General features: G+C 40.8%; 1 protein-coding gene across 4 annotated transcripts in view; it reads left to right on the top strand.

Moving 5' to 3' along the window:
• The window catches only part of LOC124276353, a 35,389-nt gene extending 18,287 nt beyond the window's left edge, over positions 1–17,102 (top strand). Inside the window, exons 7-20 of one of the 4 annotated variants that reach the window (XM_046711997.1) lie at positions 531–622; positions 1,051–1,123; positions 3,754–4,332; positions 4,658–4,858; positions 5,094–5,297; positions 6,639–6,817; positions 7,391–7,449; positions 8,629–8,915; positions 9,628–9,749; positions 10,312–10,367; positions 11,060–11,232; positions 12,158–12,294; positions 13,468–13,571; positions 15,859–15,936. In XM_046711997.1, coding sequence (XP_046567953.1) covers positions 531–622; positions 1,051–1,123; positions 3,754–4,332; positions 4,658–4,858; positions 5,094–5,297; positions 6,639–6,817; positions 7,391–7,449; positions 8,629–8,915; positions 9,628–9,749; positions 10,312–10,367; positions 11,060–11,232; positions 12,158–12,294; positions 13,468–13,571; position 15,859 — 2,267 coding nt within the window. In that variant the 3' untranslated portion in view covers positions 15,860–15,936. Of the gene's footprint in view, positions 1–530; positions 623–1,050; positions 1,124–3,753; positions 4,333–4,657; positions 4,859–5,093; positions 5,298–6,638; positions 6,818–7,390; positions 7,450–8,628; positions 8,916–9,627; positions 9,750–10,311; positions 10,368–11,059; positions 11,233–12,157; positions 12,295–13,467; positions 13,572–14,659; positions 14,764–15,858 lie in introns of those variants that run through there. The other 3 variants (XM_046711996.1, XM_046711998.1, XM_046711995.1) reach the window with 3 other exon arrangements.
• Positions 17,103–18,118: the final 1,016 nt, after the last annotated feature.

Raw genomic sequence — 18,118 nt, 5'->3', positions numbered from 1 at the left:
CGCGGTGTACTGGGTCTCATGGCCATGGTGCCTATCATTGCATACCACGGTGCTAAGATGCGCTAATGTTGTGTTCGAATCCCCCATTATCAAAATAATGGTGGTGAAATGGGGTTTAACGTCGTACCTAAGACGAATATTTTGATTATATGACGACGTGCATGCGTGGGTATGTGTGGCTGCTTGTACTAGCCCAGACTTAAGCTGGTTTTATAGTGCTAGCTCACTGAGATACCATGCCGCAGTTAAACATGAATACACCCTGAGACACAAAATACTGATTCCGAGCCGACCAGTCCTTGTTTCACCCATTAATGCCTAGCCAGGCAGAGAACATCAAAATTATGACCTTCGTGTGAACATTTCATGTTTACATGTCCTCGAATAGCTTATCTGGATATTTCATATCACAAAAAAGCAGATATAATGGTAATACTGCTCAAAGTGATGTTAAACACCACTTATCAATCGTAATTAACTGCTATAATATACTCCCAATATAAATCCCTCAATGTGCTCTCTCTTCACAGTGTCCACAGTGAAAAGTAAGACGATCGACTATAGCCTGTACGAGCGGAGGAACCTTAACACTGACTTTGATCTGTTTTACAGAGAATTACAGGTAATCTAAATACACCCTTAAACACCACTGAAACTCAACACAAAATACAGCTATATTACCAATATAATTTTTTGAAATGGCACCATCAATTAACCTTCATTTACAGATCATGGAACGTATTTATCTTTCCTAATCGTGAAACTGGTTAAAGAAAAAGTTCCGATTCAAAAGAATAGTACAATGCCTCAGCATGGCTTTCGGATTCAAAGGTATTTGTAATGCTGTTATTACAAGACGAGAATAGGAGATAATTCTCGTGGCACATACCTGTACGGGTATACGTTATTGAGATACATCAGTTATCGCAGAAAAATACGAGCCTCGCCCGCTTGAAATTAGACACTCGTGCAGTTTGTATGCCTGAATGTGTGCTTCTCGAAGCAATATTAAACCTCCGACTGATTTTCACGATGTACACACTTTTACAGGCGGAGCAAGAAATGGAGGTTGTGATGCGGGTGAAGACTACAACATGGGTTGGTCTGGGTTGGAAACCTACAGGTACAAACACTTCCTAAGCATTGTTATGTGTGTCTGTGTAGGTTGTGTTAGGTCGCACTCATCAATGTAAAGTGGTTCCAAAACTTTCGAATCTGGGCCAGACAATGCTGTGACTTTAACTTGTAACATCCGCCTGGGCTGGGAACTATGACACTGAAGCCCCTTACATGTAACATCCGCCTGGGCTGGGAACTATGACACTGAAGCCCCTTACATGTAACATCCCGCCTGGGCTGGGAACTATGACACTGAAGCCCCTTACATGTAACATCCGCCTGTGCTGGGAACTATGACACTGAAGCCCCTTACATGTAACATCCGCCTGGGCTGGGAACTATGACACTGAAGCCCCTTACATGTAACATCCGCCTGGGCTGGGAACTATGACACTGAAGCCCCTTACATGTAACATCCCGCCTGGACTGGGAACTATGACACTGAAGCCCCTTACATGTAACATCCGCCTGGGCTGGGAACTATGACACTGAAGCCCCTTACATGTAACATCCGCCTGGGCTGGGAACTATGACACTGAAGCCCCTTACTTGTAACATCCGCCTGGGCTGGGAACTATGACACTGAAGCCCCTTACATGTAACATCCGCCTGGGCTGGGAACTATGACACTGAAGCCCCTTACATGTAACATCCGCCTGGGCTGGGAACTATGACACTGAAGCCCCTTACATGTAACATCCGCCTGGGCTGGGAACTATGACACTGAAGCCCCTTACTTGTAACATCCGCCTGGGCTGGGAACTATGACACTGAAGCCCCTTACATGTAACATCCGCCTGGGCTGGGAACTATGACACTGAAGCCCCTTACATGTAACATCCGCCTGGGCTGGGAACTATGACACTGAAGCCCCTTACATGTAACATCCGCCTGGGCTGGGAACTATGACACTGAAGCCCCTTACATGTAACATCCGCCTGGGCTGGGAACTATGACACTGAAGCCCTTACATGTAACATCCGCCTGGGCTGGGAACTATGACACTGAAGCACCTTGGGCATGTAACATCCGCCTGGGCTGGGAACTATGACACTGAAGCCCCTTACATGTAACATCCGCCTGTGCTGGGAACTATGACACTGAACATCCCCTTACACTGTAACATCCGCCTGGCTGGGAACTATGACACTGAAGCCCCTTACATGTAACATCCGCCTGGGCTGGGGAACTATGACACTCCGCCTGGGCTGGGAACTATGACACTGAAGCCCCTTACTTGTAACATCCGCCTGGGCTGGGAACTATGACACTGAAGCCCTTACCTTTGTAACATCCGCCTGGGCTGGGAACTATGACACTGAAGCCCTGGGAACTACTTGTAACATCCGCCTGGGCTGGGAACTATGACACTGAAGCCCCTTACTTGTAACATCCGCCTGGGCTGGGAACTATGACACTGAAGCCCCCTTACATGTAACATCCGCCTGGGCTGGGAACTATGACACTGAAGCCCCTTACATGGAAGCACCTTGCGCGTAACATCCGCCTGGGCTGGGAACTATGACACTGAAGCGACTGGCTACCGAAGCCCCATGTAACATCCGCCTGGGAACTATGACAGATATTAACCGCCTTAACTATGACACTAACATCCGCCTGACTGGGCTGAACTATGACAGAAGCCCCTTACATGTAACATCCGCCTGGGCTGGGAACTATGACACTGAAGCCCCTTACATGTAACATCCGCCTGGGCTGGGAACTATGACACTGAAGCCCCTTACATGTAACATCCGCCTGGGCTGGGAACTATGACACTGAAGCCCCTTACATGTAACATCCGCCTGGGCTGGGAACTATGACACTGAAGCCCCTTACATGTAACATCCGCCCTGGGCCTCGGCTGGCTGGGAACTATGACACTGAAGCCCCTTACATGTAACATCCGCCTGGGCTGGGAACTATGACACTGAAAGCCCCTTACTTGTAACATCCGCCTGTGCTGGGAACTATGACACTGAAGCCCCCCATGTAACATCCCGCCTCCGGCTGGGAACTATGACACTGAAGCCCCTTACATGTAACATCCGCCTGGGCTGGGAACTATGACACTGAAGCCCCTTACATGTAACATCCGCCTGGGCTGGGAACTATGACACTGAAACATCCCGCCCCTTACATGTAACATCCCGCCTGGGCTGGGAACTATGACACTGAAGCCCCTTACATGTAACATCCGCCTGGGCTGGGAACTATGACACTGAAGCCCCTTACATGTAACATCCCGCCTGGGCTGGGAACTATGACACTGAAGCCCCTTACATGTAACATCCGCCTGGGCTGGGAACTATGACACTGAAGCCCCTTACAAGCACGTTAAAGGGTTTATTTAATCAGTTAGAATCTAGAAAACCTTTAATGTGGGCCAGACAATCCAGATACTGATAGTAGTAACATCCCACCGGTCTGGGAAGTATGACACTGACGCCTGTTACAAAGACGTTAAAGAGTGCATTCAATCTAGATAATTCTAAGGTCCAACGTATTGGTAACTACGGGTTGTGATAAATGGTGATTAGAAGTTAGGAGATTGCTTATGTTGAACAAATATCAAAAATATCATCCTCTAATCTGAATATGGACATATATATTATTCTAGTAACGTTATTTCAGATTTCCGATCTGGGTGCCAGATGTTCCCAAATCTGCCTGCTTCACCAGCTCCTAAACCAGAAGCGACTAGTGAGCCTGAGACTGCCGCGGAACCGGAGACCACAGCGGAACCGGAGACAGGGGCTGAGCCAGAGACCACAGCTGAGCCTGAGACCACTGCGGAACCGGAGAGCAGCGCTGAGCCAGAGAGCACAGCAGAGCCAGAAAGCACAGCGGAACCAGAGAGCAGTTCTGAGCCTGAACCTGAAGGATCATCGAACAGTGCAGCATCATCTCAGTGTTATCTACTGTCTGGTCCAGCCAGTGTACGGAATCCAGCAGGCAGACCACTGCCTCAGCCTGAGGTTTCAGCAGAACCGGAACATACAGCAAAACCCGAGGGCACAGCTGAACCTGAGACCAGAGCAGAACCGGAGACCACAGCGGAACCGGAGACCAAAGCAGAACCAGAGACCACAGCAGAACCAGAGACCACAGCAGAACCAAGCGCTGAAGGCGAACCAACTGCTGAAGGCGAACCTAGCCCTGGTGGAGGCGGAGTTGGCATCCCAGGGGGTGCTTCTGGTAACAAGCAAGGAGGTAAGCATTAAAAGCACCGAAGCCGGGAGAAAAATCTGTTTGCATGAATGATACTGTAACGTCATAAGATTTATCAATCAAGACATTATCAATGAATCAGATTTGGATGTAACAATGTTGTTTTTATTCTAAACATAATGCAAGTGTTGTTACTTAAATTACAATGAACGCTAAACTAATTAATTACACAGTAAGGGTGTTTTCATGTAAGGTCTAGTGAGCATATATTCTTACAATGTCCAAACATCCTTTTAGGGAGCCAGGGCCATATCTATGATTATGCTTGGTATGTGTATTAACAAAACAAATCATTCTGGTCATGTAGCCCGCACCCACCCCATGGACTGCACGGATATGGTGATCGGGTCTGCTCGGGGGATGAGGAGCAGGGTGGGAGACTATTACACCAGGGACAGATCCACCCCTCAACATGATGACTTCTATGGTGGAACTAACAGTCTCACAGCTGCTCTCGGCTTTGAGGAGAACGGATATACTGTTATACTGTTCAGGAAGAAGATCACAGGTGGGTTCACTGTGAACGTCGTGAAGATGCAATGAATGAAAATTGTCTTTATCTTGTGTTATATTGTTGATTTTTCTCCTTGCTGTTTCAGTTCAGTTCATCAGTTGCAGTCATCGTGGTAGTCATTCTTGTAGTCACTCGTAGCTTGTTTTGAGAAAACGGACAAGATCAATTCATTTCTTCAGTTGCAGATGTTAAGAGCTGGTGAGCTTAAAACGGTCATTGTCTTTTTCAGCCACTGAGCGTGCTGATTATAGTTTCGATCCCGCCCCTATGACTGTGATTTGGGCCAAAGGTCAAGACAGCGCCAACTTGATTCATACACCAAACTCTGGCATCGAGGCAGGGACGGCGGCCAATGCTATGTATTACCATGACGATGAGCTGAAGTATCACGGCCACAGACCCAACAGAGGCACAGCAACCATCAACTTCAGAGGTACGTCATAGAGTAGCGATATCCACACTAGGATGATCGAGAATTTCGTGTATTAACATTAGATGTAACTGTTGGTCCAAGAACGTCATGTTTTAACGTTATTTGCACCAGTTGGTCCTAGAACGTCATGTATTAACATTATTTACACCAGTTTGTACAAGAACGTCATGTTCTAACGTTAGGTGAACCAGTTGGTCCAATAAAAGTCATGTGTTAACGTTAGGTGAATATGTTGGTCCTAGGACGTCATGAATGAACTCTATCAGGACTAGTTGGTCCAAGAACGTCATGTTTTAACGTTAGGTGAACTAGTTGGTGCCAGAATGTCATTTATCAACGTCATTTGCACCAGATGGTCCAAGAACGTCACGTAATATAATAACGTTATATACACCTGGCCTAGAAGGCCATGTTGTAGTGTTAATGTATATAAGTAGTTACATAAGTAAACACAAGTACTTACATGTAGCGACAATATCTTGTGTGATAGTACTATAAGGTTCAGGTATCGACACTTGACGGGCCAAAGGAATACAATTGCAAGCTTGAATGTACAACTGAACGATATTCAGCGCTCAAAGGATATTATACAGTGTCAGGGGAAGGGCTCAGTAACTACGGGCCGAGTCCAACCCACAAAGCGTTAGTAACCTTACGAGCTATCGTAACTCGATACTGTAACATTGACTTACGAATGACTTAGTTCTATAAACGCTTTGTGTAAGTGAGTACATCGCATTCAGTCCTGCTTTCGCAAGTTTGTTTGTGAGCTTCTTACCCCATACACACCAGAAAGACAGCTCCGTTCTCAGAATCTGAACCTACTCTCTGCGCCTCGGTTCAAACTGCAAACTTTTGGAAGGAAATCCTTTGCCTGCTCTGCCCCTCTACTCTGGAACTCTCTCCCTATCACCATTAAATCAGCAGTTGACTTTAATTCCTTCAAACGACTTCTCAAGACCCATCTGTTTTCACTGCATTATGACTAGCTACTAGTCCCTCATTGTATATATGTATATTATCCACTCACTTTTTTAGCGCTTTGAGCATGGGCCTTGTGCATGGAAAAGGCGCATTATAAGTTCACATTTATTATTATTATTGTTTCTCCACAAGCGAATGCGGTAGTAGTAGGAATATGTTTAGAATGTTTTACAATGCTCGTTAACTAATCAAAAATACAACCTGGATACTATTTTGATTCTGGATTGATAACAAATTGTGATCAAGGTTGAAGATGTGAAGAGAATAATTTCATTATAACAAGGGGAAACGAGCCAGAGTGGATCTTTGATATATGTATTTATACCAAGACTTTAATAGCTTCTTGTGTCGTTGCAGGACGATCTGAGTCTCCCACTGGATGTACCGGTCAGTGGCCAGCCACGTGCAACAACTGCCCCTACCAGGCGAAATGGGTCGTGGACGTGGCCAACGACATGGTCAACTTCACCATCACCGCCAGGTTGAATGGAGAGAGGAAGTGGATAGGGCTCGGTTTCTCACCCACTGGGAAAATGGTAGGTGGTTTTCCTTAACATTATAGAAAGTAAAAGTTACCTCTTTTCAACGTGATCGCCCCTGACATGGACGTTTATTTGTAAGTAGTAAGACGGATCTATAATGGCCTTCTAGTAGCATAAAGTTATAAGTAGTTTGTTTCAATGTATCTGTAATTGTGATTTATAGTTATCGGTTGGTTGTTAACAGGACATAGTCAGTCCTATACATTATTAAGATAGTATCCCGATTTTGCCTCTCGATTTCTATAAACTACAAGATGCGTCTACAAAATATCCAGCTTCCGCTTTATCCAGTCACTCGTCTCTTTCTTTCTAACACCTGGGGCGGTGGGGTAGCCTAGTGGTAAAAGCGTTCGCTCGTCACGCCGAAGGTCCGAGTTCGATTCCTCGCATGGGTACGATGTGTGAAGCCCATTTCTGGTGTCCCTCGCCGTGATATCGCTGGAATATTACTAAAAGCGGCGTAAACCCAAACTCACTCACTCACTTTCTAACACCTTGTTAGAGAAGTCACCGCCACAGTAACCCCTGTCAATACATGTAAAACATACAAAACTTGAACATCTTCAGACATCATCTGACGTTGTGATCGGATGGGTTGATGGTACCACAACTCACATCTCGGACAGGTATGTACATTTTACCACAATGTTATATCTCAGCCAGAGATTTAGTGATATGAAGGTATAAAGCAAGAGCGATATATCTCGAGCAATGTAACTAGATCAAGTCAAAACATTCATTACACAACAGTCTCGTTTCCTGTTGACTGGGCCCCGTCCTATTGCGCAACTTAGTACAATAACCAGTCCAGAGGTTTGGCGGTCTGGTACGGATTTGATATTATATCAATTACATTGTGCGTTACAGAACTACACTGAATAAGCGCAAAAAAACACATTACAGGTGTAACCAGTGAGCCAGATGCATTGTGATTGTGAATCATTTTACGACCTCATCCAACAGGGGCAGTCAGTGACGTCTTAGTTAAGGTCATGCTGCCTACACCTCGCCATAAAATATAGAAATACGATGTTATTAAAGTTTAAAATTACAATTCATTTGTAAATACCACTTTCTTATGAAACAAGAAATTAGAATTCAGTGTAACCATAGTTGTTTGTGATGTCTATTTTCACTTTCACACGAGAAAATTCGGATCGGCTGAAAAGTAGGTCATCGTCTGAATAGGTTAATGAGACTCATGTTTTGGTTTGCATATTTCTAGTCAGGTATACAGCTAGTTTGATATCTCAGACACCTACGTAGCTTGAGTGATGTATCTCAGACAAGTATGTAATAAGTTGTCCGGAAAGGGGGTATATTTGTAGCTACTAAGCTAGCTTAATATGCGAGTATATCTTACTCCGGAAAATAAAACAACTTCTATCTCAGGGTGGTGTGTAATTAGACTGATATATCCCGCGAAGGTATGCAGTCAAATGTTGATATTTATTATTGCAATCGCTTCTTGTTTCTAAAACTGTACTTGCATAGGCTTGGTATAATATACCGAATGTCGACCCAGCCATTGTTCATTCATTACATGTGTCAGTTTAGCGCCAGCGCAGCATACGCAGGCAACCAGGCTGTATTCGAAAGGTTTGAAAATGATATATTCTTTCGTCATACTGCGAAGGATATTTGGTGTCTATCAGGTTTAGTTTTGAACTTTAATTAAATTATTGTTTATATGACCAGAGCAAAATGGTCGATACTGGCGTCTTTACTGTCAGACAAGCAGGTAATATGTTGTACATTATATACTAGTATGCACAATTCTTTTATTTTCTAAAACATATTTCCAGGTTCCTCACCGGATATAGTCCCCCACAAGTTGACGCAGTAGAGAACTTAGTTGGCACATCAGGAAAGGTCACCAATGGAGTTACTGAAATAAAGTTCTCACGTAAAAGAAACACCGGTCAGTCTGAGGACTTCACCTTCTCAGATACCGACACCGGGTGTCCCTTCTTGTTGTTTCCAGTCGGTGGGGCATATAACCCAACAACTCTGGGCATCTCTCAACACGTAACCACGCCCCGGGTGTCCGCTCAGAGAATCTGTTTCCGCAGCACCTGTGCAAGTGATGGAGGTATAACCGCAGGTTTTTATATATATCTGTGCCTAGAACAGTCGAAAATACAGAAAACATTTTAAAGAAAAAAAGAAAAGCAGTAAATTTTACGATAGGGCAATTCACAAATTGAATTTTTTATATCGTATCAGAAACAAAAGAGGATCTTTCTTGTTTTCACTAAACGTTTTGATAAACTGTCGGGAAGGGGAATGTATACACTTGAGGATTGGATTTGACCAAATGATGATGACTAATATCATCAAATCAATACTGGGCTTAAAATAGACACTGCAAACGTATAGTCTAAAGCACAACCATGTGATACTCATACGAAACATTTCACCATCGACTTACAACCATCAAAGATAGTTTCTTTTACCCGTCAGTTTAGATGGAGTCGGCGTAACATCGGGTATCGACGTTGCTAAGAGGGGAGGTTTGGGGGAATAAAGGGATTCATTCATTGAGGTGTCTTGTGGTCATATTAGTCATATTAGATGGAGTCGGCGTCACATCATCGGGGTATCGATGTCGGGAATGGAGGACTTTTGGGATGAAGAAAGGATTCATTCTTTAATGTGTCTTGTGGTCATATTAGTCCATCGATTTAATATTGTCAATGTTCCCAGGCTTTGAGCATCAACTGCAATTTTCATCGATGACGGTTTTGATTATTTGCTCTGTCTTTTCTGTTACGAATTTCATACTGCAACCAATTTGATTTCAGGTTCTCAACAAGGGCTCAAGTTCGTGGCTTCCCTTCGCTTTCCCAATCTGCAGTATACACCGGTATACGCCAACAAGCTCTCCACTGAATATATGAATCTGAAGAATCAGTTGCAAGAAGGGGTAAGCAAATCATCATGTTGGACTTAAAGACATTTGGGGATTTTCACTTCGGTATTCAGTATGCTATTGTGTAATCTTTTAAAACAGTTTATGTTAAATGGCCATGTATATTGACATGTGCAACCTTTTTATCATTCGAATGTTGTAAATATATGATGATGATGATGATGATGATGATGATATAGGATATTTATATAGCGCACATATCCAGGCAGCTAGTGCATGCTCAAGGCGCTGGTATATGGTAATATCGCCTGTCGCCTGTTACCAATGTTGATGAAAACAATAAGATACGACCCAGCTATATACAATGACACTGTATTAAACCCCGGCGCTGCAAAAAGAACAGAATCTTGATTGAGAATATAAACTGTACAGTTAATAACAGAATGACGGAATTCTATAGTAACAATACAGCAGAACATTATATAATACCTCCCAACAAAACATTCCCCATGGCTGTATCGTAGTATTCTATAGTTACCATCTGCGCCATGTTGACAGTAATTCGTATCAACCCATGCCCATGTATTTATTGGAAGAGTATATTACTACTTTTCAGCTAAGTCAATTCACTAAACCAGCATCTATACAGAAAATAGAAGTCATCAATATCAGGTAAGTCATAATGATTTTATTAGCATTTCAATAAATTGATATCAGCTTTCGTTGTGAATGGAATTCTAAAAGAAACCTCTCAGGTATGTGTAGTATTATGACTGCTTTGTCCTCTTCCAAACATAAACAATAAGTATGTAGATAGTTAATGCCTATGTTAGCTGATACCTATGTTGTTATATTCGCTCGTAATGTTGTTTCGGATGCATATTCAACACACTGAAAATAGTTAAAACATACGTTCAGTGGGGAACATATATGGCAATACATTATTTTATCAAAGATCCAAAGATATGGTTTTACCTGAGAATGAGTTAAAGGGTAACACCGGTTTTACAGCAATATCACTAGGCGGGCACCAGAATTGGGTTCACACTCTACATACATGTATAAACAGGAATCGACCCTACCCCGGATCTCTGGTATGAAGATCCGGGATACAAAGCTTCATACACATATGCTTGCCATAGGCCTACCTCCGTTTTCACTCGCTGACTTGGGTGACTATGTCATCGGGTATAGTTAAGTGTTAGTGGTTATCGATCAGTCGATTATTTGTTTGATTTGCGTAGTGCGGCGTAAAACTTCACTCACTCCCTCTCGGGTGACCAGGGTAATAGTGTTAGAGCTGGGATATTGGGATATTGGTGATCACGAGTGAATGCTTCAAATATACATATATTTTCATTCAGGCAGGGGAGTGTCATTGCTGACTTTCAAGTAACGCCCTCTTCCGGGATTGTCAGCGAACAGGCGCTGAAAAGCGATACCAAAACGTTCTTCAAGTCTATCCAATCAAACGGCTCTTTGGGAAACGTGGTTGTGGACCCAGGGTACCTAAAAATCACCAATCCTGCTGATACAGGTTCGTTGAACATTTCCGGTGTTGACTGGAAACATTTATTTAACCGTAAATCAGACCCTACATCAAGGTTGTTCATTCCACTTCCATATCGTGTGTATGAAGGGAGATAACTGTACTCGGGGTAAAGGAAAGGCATTAACATACATCATTGTTTGATGGCGGCTGAACAGAAGCAGCAAGAAACCATTATGTCTTCCATGGTGATGGGTTGGATACGGATATCGCAGTTGTGTTTTGGACCTTTGCAAGTTTTCTTTTTATATATTTGAAGTTTATAAATGTTTATCACATTAAACTATAGTGAATACATTTTCTTACCTAGTGCTTTATTTAGTGAGTGAGTGAGTGAGTTTAGTTTTACGCCACACTCAGCAATATTCCAGCTATACGGCGGCGGTCTGTAAATAATCGAGTCTGGACCAGACAATCCAGTGATCAACAGCATGAGCATCGATCTGCGCAATTGGGCACCGATGACATGTGTCAACCAAGTCAGTGAGCCTGACCACCCGATCCCGTCAGTTGCCTCTTACGACAAGCATGGGTTACTGAAGATCAATATTCTAACCCGGACCTTCACGGGTCTTTATTGAGAATAATGCATACACGGTAATTGTTGTAAAATGAACGTGTTTATCCTCCCAACCATGAAACAATAGCGACAGATGTAACATTTGCATCCATTTGCTATAGATGTTGTTCTGATACTGAAACTTATGGCATTTTACAAGAAGATTTTACAAAAATCAAAACATTTGGAATAGATAGACCAATACCTACAAGAGTTTTAACACCGATTCTTTTAGTCAATATATATATATATATATATATATATATATATATATATATATATATATATATATATATATATATATATACATATATATCCACACTCACACAATCTGTACCTTTATTCCATATACAGATGATGATATGGATGATGATATGGTTCTCACCCTCCTTGAGAAGATTGTCATCGGAGTCAGCGTTGCTTTTATCGCCGTCGGCATCGTCGTGTGCATCTGTAAGATCAAGGAGATGAGGACTATGAAGTCGTCTTCGGTAAGCAGTAATGTCACATGTCAGTTGATAACATGACTGAACGCCTATCCTTTGTAATCTCGCTATGAAATCACAATACTGAGACTGGTCTGTGTTGAGTCACAGAATTCATTCATCTGAAGAATGGCAACTATAGCAATCATATGAAAAGCTTCTTCTTGGGTCGTTGTGAAATTACCACAGCACTTTGTCATATGCGGTTTGGGTCATTGGATTATCGCCCTTGCTGTGACAAGCGCACCGCTTCAAGGGATCCTTGTCAAAACAACCTGTTCAATTCACCGAATCACTGACTTTATGCATGTGAACTGCACTTAAGGTTGCTTTATGTGTGTTGAGAGCGCAACATACTCTCCGATTCTTCCGTTTTAATTTTAAATGTTGCAAATATTTCCAACAAAAGACCTTAAATAAGGTCAGGAGTCCCTATGAACAAAAATATAACCTCAAAACTTGCGTTGAAGAAACACAATATTAATTCAGAAATAGATCCTTCTTAATAAGAAGACAAGTATAGCAAGAATCAGTTAATTGATACACTGTGTGGCATAAAGTAGTTTCAACCGGACTGGGTTACTTTCACGAAACCATCTACTACTGTAATTAAGATGACAATGCACCGTAACGAAGGATTAAGACAGCGATTAACCATCTCAATACAGTGGAGTGGTTTCAACATGATAATGATCTTCAAAACCATATTTAGAACATATAGCGGGCTCTTAATACCCATGTGTAGTGCAATAGAGTATAGCATTGCCCTTAACTATTACAGTAAAAGTATAAAGACAGAGTCAGCGGCATGAGAGACGGTTATCTATGTTTGTCGATGTGTTTCTTCCCAGAGTATAATTTCAACTATTCAAAACGTTCAAAGTAATATTTGGCCGATCAATTGATGCGGATTCGCCATCTTGACAGAGTAATGAGAATAAATTTCAACATAGATACATCAGATCACGGCAGTGATAAATTTTAGCAGCTTCCTTATGTTAGCTCACTTAAAAGTACACTTCATTGTCAGGATAAAGTAGTCCTTAATTTGAGTAGTATATAGAATTATTAATCGACAACCTCATTCTCTTGTCCTAAATAAATGGTTTTATGGAAGATTCAAATTAATGAATATACGAAGGTAACGATAACTATATGTCTCACTATTTACCATCACAGCTGGCAAATGACAAGTTTGCATTCGAAAATGGATCATACGAGTTTTATAGAAGCAAGAAGGACCAAGCAGTCAACCCTAGTGAACACCAAGTAAAAATGTTTTGGTAAAATCGGAATTTTACTCCATCATTCTGTTTATTGTTTGGCGTTGTCTTCTTACAACTCTTGCATCCTGCTTTATCTTCATAAATTTTTAATATTATATCCCATTTTATCTTTTTTATTGCATGTTGGTTTTTCCAGAAGTTTTGTTTATACTTAATGGTATCCTGGTTATGGAGGTGAAGGTTATACAGGGCTGGGGTTTGACTTGGACAAACACTGAAAGGAAAACGAACTTTAGAATATTCAGTTTTCTGAGTTTCTTATATAATTTCAGTTTAATCATTTGTTGTTCGCTTCATTTGTTTCACTTTGGTGGTATATTTGACTGTTTATTTTGTTTTAGTCCATTAATTACAGGTGGCATATTTACATATGATTAATATTATGGTATCGGAATAAGTTCTCCTGGCATACCTCCAGTGCCTCATGTACCCCAAGATGAATCTTACAATAAACGATGTCAAGGTGGGCTTTATAGAGGAGATACAATAAGGCGGAAATAAAATCAAAGAGTGTGAAAAAGAGGGCTAGATGGTGAGATAGGATTATCATAAGACCGAAATTGGATGTGAAAGAGAACGACATATATGATGTTAAAGACATCCATATTAATAGGATAAAAAATTCCGTATTCTATTAAGTTTGCACAGCACGAATTGGATCAAAAACACTTAACTGGTTTTGGGTTTGCAGGGAGGGCTACAGACATTTTTAGCTCACCAAAACCTTAAGACAATATGAACTTTAAATTGTTGTTGACTAATGTTTTGCTATTTGCATATGCTTAAGATTTGCATGTTGGTCCTGCTTTCATGTCCATGCATAGCTCTGTTCGTATACATCATGACAAGGCAGCTGTTATGTTCTTGCACGCTGTTCTTGCTCTTGAATTTTCACTATGTATTACAAGCTTATTAAACACATTTTAATGTTTGTGTGTGGGTGCGTGCGATCCATCTGTACCTTTTTATGATCATTCAGTTCCCTTCCTTTTGAACCCCATGATGAAACTGTAATCGGAATCAAGTGAGGTGCGGTCTCTTGATACTATGTCTTGTCACTTTCGTTGTGTTTTTTTGTAAAACAGATGCCTCAACAGATGACTAAAAAGGCGCACCCACATCAATTATATTACCAAAACAGAATGGAGAAAGATTTCAACAAAAATGCCGACCCTGAAAAAATGATTCGGTAAACACCTGTCAAATTTCATGGCATTGTATCAGGCCGCGCTTTCACAACACACTTGCTCTACTGACGTTACTACTATGCAAGCTTTTCTCACGAAGAGAGATGTGAAATTTGTATTAACACTTAATTAACCTCTGAACAAACAGCTAGAGTGTTTCTCGTTTTCAAGGTCACAAGACTTAATGACTATATACTCACCTTCTGAACTCTGATACTCAACTATCTGGTCCTATAGTGGCGATTTATTTGAATGGATGGTGTAGGGCGTAACAGATTTGTGTGGCAGAGATCAGTATGTGAATGGGTGTTGGGTGCTAACGGTGTGTATCCGCAATGGCCTAATTAGTGAGTTAACCCATGTACACGGGTTACTGACAGCAAAATACCTCTCCATGTGGCAGCAATCCCCGTGCCATAAATTTTTCACTACCTAATCACACAGTAGCCTAATCATGATCAGCAGTACCCTTGTGCTGGACGAAATTACACTTGCTCAAACGGCCCATAAACGACAAAATTTATAATACAATGTGCTCTTGAACAGTAAACTTCACGTACCGCGCTGGCAGAAACAGAAGTGACACAAAGGTTAAACTGTAGAGAGTTGAGTCCCTTTGGCATGCCAGAACACTACAGTATAACTATAATTGTGGGTTGGAATCCCTGATTTGCCAAAGTTATTGATGTTTCTAGATCTGTAAGAACCATACTCATGACCATGGCTTTCACAACAGAAATCCAGCATCACAATCAAGTTCATACGCCGTTATATTACAGAAATATATATAGCAGCGTTGAACTATTCAGACTCACTAACGCACACAAGAACAGCTATCTTACAGCTGCAGTGCGACTTTTGACCAGCTACGTGGACGTTATAAGGATGTTTAAGGAGAGCACAAGATGGGCTGTGTCAATGTTAATAACTCAGGAACATGGCCCAATATCAGTTCATATTACGGCGCTAATGCATTTTACGTATGTACATCCACGTGTATATCCATGGATAGTCAAAATATAATTCACTTTCATCTGAACTTGGGTGTCAATTTATTATTTATATGTTTACATTTCTCGTATCTTATATTTTTACAGAGTCTAGAGAAGCTTCACAACGGCAGTAACGGTGGCAACGGCAGCAACGGAAGTCAATTACGACATGGGGATGAAAAACATAGATACAGTCCAACCGGAAGTACAAATACGAACTCATCGCGCATGACGTATGACCAGTTCCTCCACACTGTAGCCCATGAGAAGTCGGGGTACCCTAGTGGGCATGGGAACAAGATGTACGATGTTTATGTGCCTTAAATTTCATAAGTGTAACACCGTATGTGCATTCCTATTTTGAACAAAATTCTATATCATTTCAAGAAAATGTATAACACGTATCGACGGAAACAATAATATAGTTTTAATATCACTGTTTATGCCTTCCATAACCGTCTTTTGGTATTCAAACATGTTCGATGGTGTTTAAAATGAAACAAGAAATGGTGTTGTTTTTGTTTTATTATCTGAATGTCTTTGATACGGGTATCATAGATATGGAAGTTAATCAGTTTTTCAGTGTTTCGGCGACTTATGTAATAATATTTAAGTATGTACTTTCTTTTGTTTGGATGTTTATGCAGTTTTGCAGATTTTTTACTCCTGAAAAATACACTTGTTAGTTATCTTCTGATTTTCATTTTTAAGAATGAAGTATATCATATGTACAGTTGTATCGCTTGTTTCAAAAAGGCATATGAACTATAAGAGTTATCTTAACACTACGCATGTGAACACATATTTAAATATACACATATAAACTGTAAACCAACAATATTTTCTGCTCATCCAATTTTTTTCAATAGGATAAGAACATTACCATTGATATGTACGTCAAGATTATATGTGTTTTGTCTGTTTTGTGCAATGGTATTTTACCATCAGGTAATAAGAAATCCATTTCCGTTTTTGTAATTGTAACCGTGTTATTTTGACCATGAGCGCTGGTCGCTGCTGCCTTGTTGTTGAATAGTGAGCTACTCACTCGTTTATGCCATATCCTGGAAACTACACAGGTTCTCAGACATTTAAGGTACAGTGAACGGGGATAATATCTAAAATCAGCTTTTATACATAGTTCGTAAAATCCGCATGCGAATAATTATGATTTTGTTTTACCTTCTGTGAAGAGTGAAGTTGTGTTATATATTCACTGATATAAGTGATGTACTTCATTAAGATCTATCTAACCGTTATACGAGCTACTATGGAGATAATGTACCTTCTTTTCAAATTTGAGATCATTGAATTGTTTGTCCCTTAAAATTAATAAAATCTTAAAAATTGGTCTGGATTGTTTTGTATTCACAAGAAGAGTTATACAGATTCCATGTTGTTGTGGCATCACATATTTCAACAACAGAAACTGGTCTTTTAAAGAGGTCCCGTGCTCATACCTTAGCTTATCAAATCCACACTTTACAAGAACATTCAACGGGTCGAAAAAGGTATCAGCGTGTTCTTGCTTCTATATATGTGGAGGCAGATATTGTTCATCAGAATACTTCTTGCAAGATCCAATAAAACTCTTCAATCAAACTGCTGTCTGTGACGGCTCAATATTTTACTGGCACCTCAACCACTCTGCTGCCACCGACGATCCCAACAAACAACTCGATGTCAGTTCTGATTGTTATGATGCAGGGAAGGCAGCTTGGTCAAGATGGGCTTAATGTTAAAATTGCTTTAAAATGGATTGTACATTATGTTAAATGAATGTTACATTTTTAGAATCTCAGAAACGGATCGAGTTCCGTTCTGTAAAAATCATTTGATTGTTCAACAATGTATATCACTATCCCACATAAAAAACTTGAGAAAAATCTTCATTCCTTGATTCATCGGGCTTTTTTAAACAAATGTGGTGAACAAAGATGTACCTACATATCTATCTTCAGAGGTTCAGGACAATTTGTAAAAACTGAAAGTTTAGCGAGAAAACAATACCTGAAATGATGGATTTTCTCATTGACAGCACCTTTGTAAATTGTGGGGGTAAAACATTTCGCCAAGGAGTAGGCATTGTTACGACGTAAATTGTAATAAAAACGTAAATTGTAATAAAAATTGACGTAAATTGTAATACGCAAATTGTAATAAAAATTGACGTAAATTGTAATAATTTTCGTTGCGGTAAAATGTAATAAATATTTACGTAAATTGTAATAACAGTTTTGTTTATTCACTCGTAAATACGCGGGTGTTTGTTTTTCGTTGCATTTCATACATCAAATAAGCTTGTTAGGGCGATAACTCAAGAAAGAAATGATGGATTTTGTTCAAATTTGGTACCAAAGTATAT

Source organism: Haliotis rubra, unplaced genomic scaffold, assembly GCF_003918875.1.
Source record: "Haliotis rubra isolate DU_JTF1 unplaced genomic scaffold, ASM391887v1 Scf208, whole genome shotgun sequence".
Taxonomy (NCBI): domain Eukaryota; kingdom Metazoa; phylum Mollusca; class Gastropoda; order Lepetellida; family Haliotidae; genus Haliotis; species Haliotis rubra.
The sequence above is the reverse complement of the archived record's forward strand: the minus strand, read 5'-3'. Positions and strand labels throughout refer to the sequence as shown.